The sequence below is a fragment of the Dreissena polymorpha genome, chromosome 6 (genome assembly GCF_020536995.1).
Source record: "Dreissena polymorpha isolate Duluth1 chromosome 6, UMN_Dpol_1.0, whole genome shotgun sequence".
Classification (NCBI taxonomy): Eukaryota; Metazoa; Mollusca; class Bivalvia; order Myida; family Dreissenidae; genus Dreissena; species Dreissena polymorpha.
Window position 1 is genome coordinate 30997918 of NC_068360.1, and position 4538 is coordinate 31002455.

A 4538-nucleotide genomic window follows, 5' to 3' on the forward strand; every position below is an offset into this window, starting at 1 on the left:
ATTGTTCTTTCAAGAATGTCCATCCCGTTCTGAGAAAAAGATTTGTATTTACATGTACATGTACTTAATAAGTTATATCAGTTTGTGCGGGTGGACAGACATACGAACGGATGAACAAAGGAAGGGATTTGCAGACGGATATATATAAGGCCTATAGCTTGATGTTTGTGCCGCGCTTCCTGACAGATGAAATCTTTTACGTAATGTGTAATTATAATAATGTTAAGTACTGTTATGAGTTTTCCAATGGGGATCAACAACAATTATTTCCCTTATTTGAATATACTTGTGAAAAGATACTTGAAATAAAATCCTTTACATTTACTTGGCTTATTGTGCATGTATACTCGATTGAAAGAGTATATTTGATGCTAAGAGATAACATACTTATCGGGGAAATAATCCCTATACATTTCTCACCATTCTAAAAAGTGTTTAGTTTTTTTGTCTGTCAGGCTAGCGCTGTGGTTGGTACACTTGATTCTCAACTAACGGTTCAATTCCCGTTTACAGCAGCATGTGAGTTTGTTTGGTAGTCACCATACCGGACAAGTGGGGTTTCCTACGGGTACTCCGCCCGCCCCCCCCCCCCCTCCTCCCAACACAAGGCCACATCAAAATTTACAATCTTTCAGTAATAACGAAATAGCTCGAAATTGCAATTAAACATTCGTCCCAACTTTCGTGAGTCTAGTAAGTTGATTAGGTAGGAGTGCCTGGGCACACTCCGGGTCCACAGATAACGAAGCCTCTGGCTCGGAAAGGACCTCATACATCTCACAGTACACACACGTTTTACTCTTTTAAATTTCAAATTAATTTGAAATACTGATAAAGTGCAACTCTCCAAATTAAATCGTTTCGCGTTGCAACGCTTTATAATTTCCAGGTTTTTAAATCGTCAAAAGAAACATATAATGGGTATTTCAGAGCATGGTAAATGTTCAGTATTACTGTTTCCTCACATATATCATAACTAAAACGAAAATTTTTGAATATAAAAAAAAATATTTTGTCAATTAACCGAAACGTGAAAAGGCCACTTTAAATGAAAAAAAATCGTTGCTTTCCGGGGTAAAGTTGTGAATTCTTTTTCTCAGTAAAGTTTGAAAATTATTTTTTGTCCTTATAATATTTATTATGTCATTTCATTAAAACAAATAACTCACGGTTTCGCCCGAAAGCAACACATATATTTTTATAAGTGTAATATTGTGAATATGACCATTATCTTTTCGAACAATTTAGGAAAATGTCATGAAAGGAGAAACAACAATACCAAACACTAGTGAAAAAATATTTAGTTTAAAGCCTGTTTTAGGAATTGTTTACACTTTAGCGTTAAAGTAATAAAATGGTTGCAACATTAAACAAACTTTTAACCGGACACAAATATCCATGGAAACGGCAAATTCTCGTCTTATATAGATAAGCAGTATAAATTACCGGTACTAAAAAAATATTTGACATTGTTCAGGTTAGTAATTATAAACATGAGAAAACTTTCTTTCATAGTTTAAGGGGCGGGTTCACATTTTAGGAAAATGGCAATAATTTTTTTTATAATATATTCAAAAAAGAATGTATGAACGATATTCTTACAAGTAATTTAACACTCCTAACTAAGCAAAATGTATTTAAAAAATATGTTTGTTGACTGAAAATCATCAAAATCGGAAAAATAGTAGAGCATGTGTAATGCTTTTCAATTTAGAAAAAAACGTGTATTGCAAAGGTAACATTTAAACTACCGCATAAATTGAAAAGCCCGTACGGTTTGGTATAAGCGTGTTCGCGTTTGCCTCTACTGCTTCTCAGATTCGAACCCCAAGCAGGCGCATTTTTTATTTTTATATGTTTCCTACATTATGCTTACTCAAAACTATTTCAAATATTATAGTGGTGTTAGTAAATTCATTTAATGACAATTTTGTCAAAAATACACATAACTGTGAAAAGGGCCCTTTAATTTTTGAAAAGGTGACACGCTGTTAAAGGTTTACGAAGTGTTACGGTTACACAGACGTCAACGGTCGACGTGTAGACCAGGAAATTAAATAATCGCCATACTGGGCATGTATAAAAGTCGGATTCGTTGAAACATGCATTACTATTCTGCAGTAGTCAAAAACATCAGCCAGGTAAGATTTATAAATAAGCTTGATGTATTTATGTGTGTAATATTTATTTGAATTTCAAGAGAAATACTGACTTAAATTAATAGTGTTGATTTCGAGAAATAACACTTTTATTGAGTTTGAATTGAAACAATTATTATAAAATTTCGGTTTCACTGGGCATAAACTGTATATTTTATTATTTCAAATATAGATAAAACTATTTTTTATATGTGAGGTATTAATAACACTTGTAGAAAAAGACATTTAACGATATGCTAATGATTAAACGTACAAACTCAGGGGAAAAAATAAAGCAAAAATGTGTTATACACTGTTTCGCAGAATGTGCATTTTAGTCCGTCTTTTATTAAAAATATAAGAAATAATAAAATTATTGCACCTGATCGAGATTTTATATATGAATTATAAACAGATAGAAACGCAGATAAAAGTGTAACATATATTAACAAAATGCTGTTTTACAATATGCAATTATATATGCGCTAATGGATTTTACTTTCTTCAGTCAAAATGAAGGTGTCAGTTCTCGCTGTTGTCGCCCTTCTCGGAGCTCTCGGCTGCGTTCTCGGTATGGGATACGGGGCCGGATACGGATACGTGCCGGTGTACCAAGGAGCGTCCAGGGGCTCTGGTGGGCTCGGAGACAGCGGACTACGTAAGTAGAGCGGCTTTTTAATATGTGGCTTGTTTCGGGAAAACTGGGCATAATGAAAGTGTCGTCCCAGATTAGCGTGTGTCGTCCGCAAAGGCTAATCAGGGACGACACTTTCCACATTCTAAGAATCGGAATTTCATTTAGTTTTTTTGTTGTTGCTTGCTTAATATCGGATTTGTTATTGGTTATGAAAGAAATGAAATCACTAGTACTAATGTGATTCATATAATACTTTGTGCCTCTTAGATCAGTATAAATCGGTATAATCGAAATATAGTGTTGGTAAGGTCTCTTTATCTGCAATGGAAAAATAGAGAACAGTGAGAAGAACATTAAAGTATCGAAATAAATACCCAAAATATGAACAACATGCCGATACAAAAATAATTAAAGAACTTTCGTCTAAAATACATTTTACTTGAAACTTAACGCCTACTTACATTTTAAAAAGATGATATGATCTGATCAACAACCGCACTACAAGATATAACATTGTCGATTAACAAATGCTCGTTGTATTTCCAGTGATGCTGATTGGTCTTCTCTTCGTGTTCACGTTGTTGTTCAACACCAATCTGTTCAACACCACCGCTACCAACACCAGCTCTGCCACCCCGATTACAATCGTCCAGGGTTAAATGGTAAGAATGCGCAAACAATATTATTGCTTTGTTAAGTAAACGTTAAACATATAAGCCTTTAACTAAAAGAGTTTGCAAAATATCTGTATTATTTTTAACATCGTTTTAATACTTTCACAAAAGCAATGTTTTCAATAAAACAAACAACATTTAATCCGATGTATTTAAAAATGCAATAGAAATGGGGGGGGGGTCCGAATACTGCAATACAGTGTTTAAAGGTGTGGTCATGTTGTATGGTCTGGCAACCAAACTTAAGTACTGTAATTACGACTGAATAATTTTGTTAAAATTTATGTAGAAAGAGAACATGCTTAAGCAAAGCAAATCGTTACGACGTTACGAGTAACATTACAATATGTGACTCAAAATCCTTCGCAAATACCCTAAATTTTGGAAGATAACTCTTCTAGCTCTGCTACAATTCTAGTCTTTGACATTTATATTTAGCGTTTTTCTTTGCGACTTAAAATTGCTTGACAGATTCGTACACTAACAACAAACTTTACCGGATTTCGACAAATATATATAAACCATATCAAAAAAAAATCATTACCATGATTCCAATTTAATAATTTTTTAATTAAATTTCAGACCACTGGTTGATGTCTTTGAGGGACCAATCCAGCGATGTCTACAGGATGCTTCGTAAATCCCTTGGGCTTGAAATACACGCGGCTCATGCTTTATGCCATGATTTGCCCCTGTGCTTAGCTGTAATGTTTTCTCGAATAAATTATCTCATTATACAACTTTTTTATTTTTAAATTCGTATTTAGCCTTGCACCAGTGCATATAAGGCGTCTATGATTTGCTAACCCCGATAAGTAATAGTACACTATTTGTGTCACAGATGTTTTCCCTTAGTTCGATTTTTCTCTTTGTAAACAAATATTAAATACACGTATTTATAAAAAGAAATAATATCGCTATATAATTGAATTGTGTCCATTTGCCAATCTGTAAGATATTATTTTTTAATTGACCATAACTGACCCGAGCTTTTGGCTGTTGCAAGTCTAATGTTTTGAATATGACAAAAAAACACGTATTATCCAACCTAAGCGGACGGAAACGTCACACACAAAAATAAACAATACC

General features: G+C 33.6%; 1 protein-coding gene across 1 annotated transcript; it reads left to right on the top strand.

The window, feature by feature from the left end:
• Positions 1-2282: 2282 nt before the first annotated feature.
• LOC127835557 (uncharacterized) lies at positions 2283-4204 on the top strand. The gene is made up of 3 exons (XM_052361992.1): positions 2283-2796; positions 3322-3437; positions 4032-4204. Exons 1-3 carry the CDS (start codon positions 2627-2629, stop codon positions 4202-4204), a joined length of 459 nt encoding a protein of 152 aa, XP_052217952.1. The 5' UTR covers positions 2283-2626.
• The last annotated feature ends 334 nt before the right edge of the window (positions 4205-4538 follow it).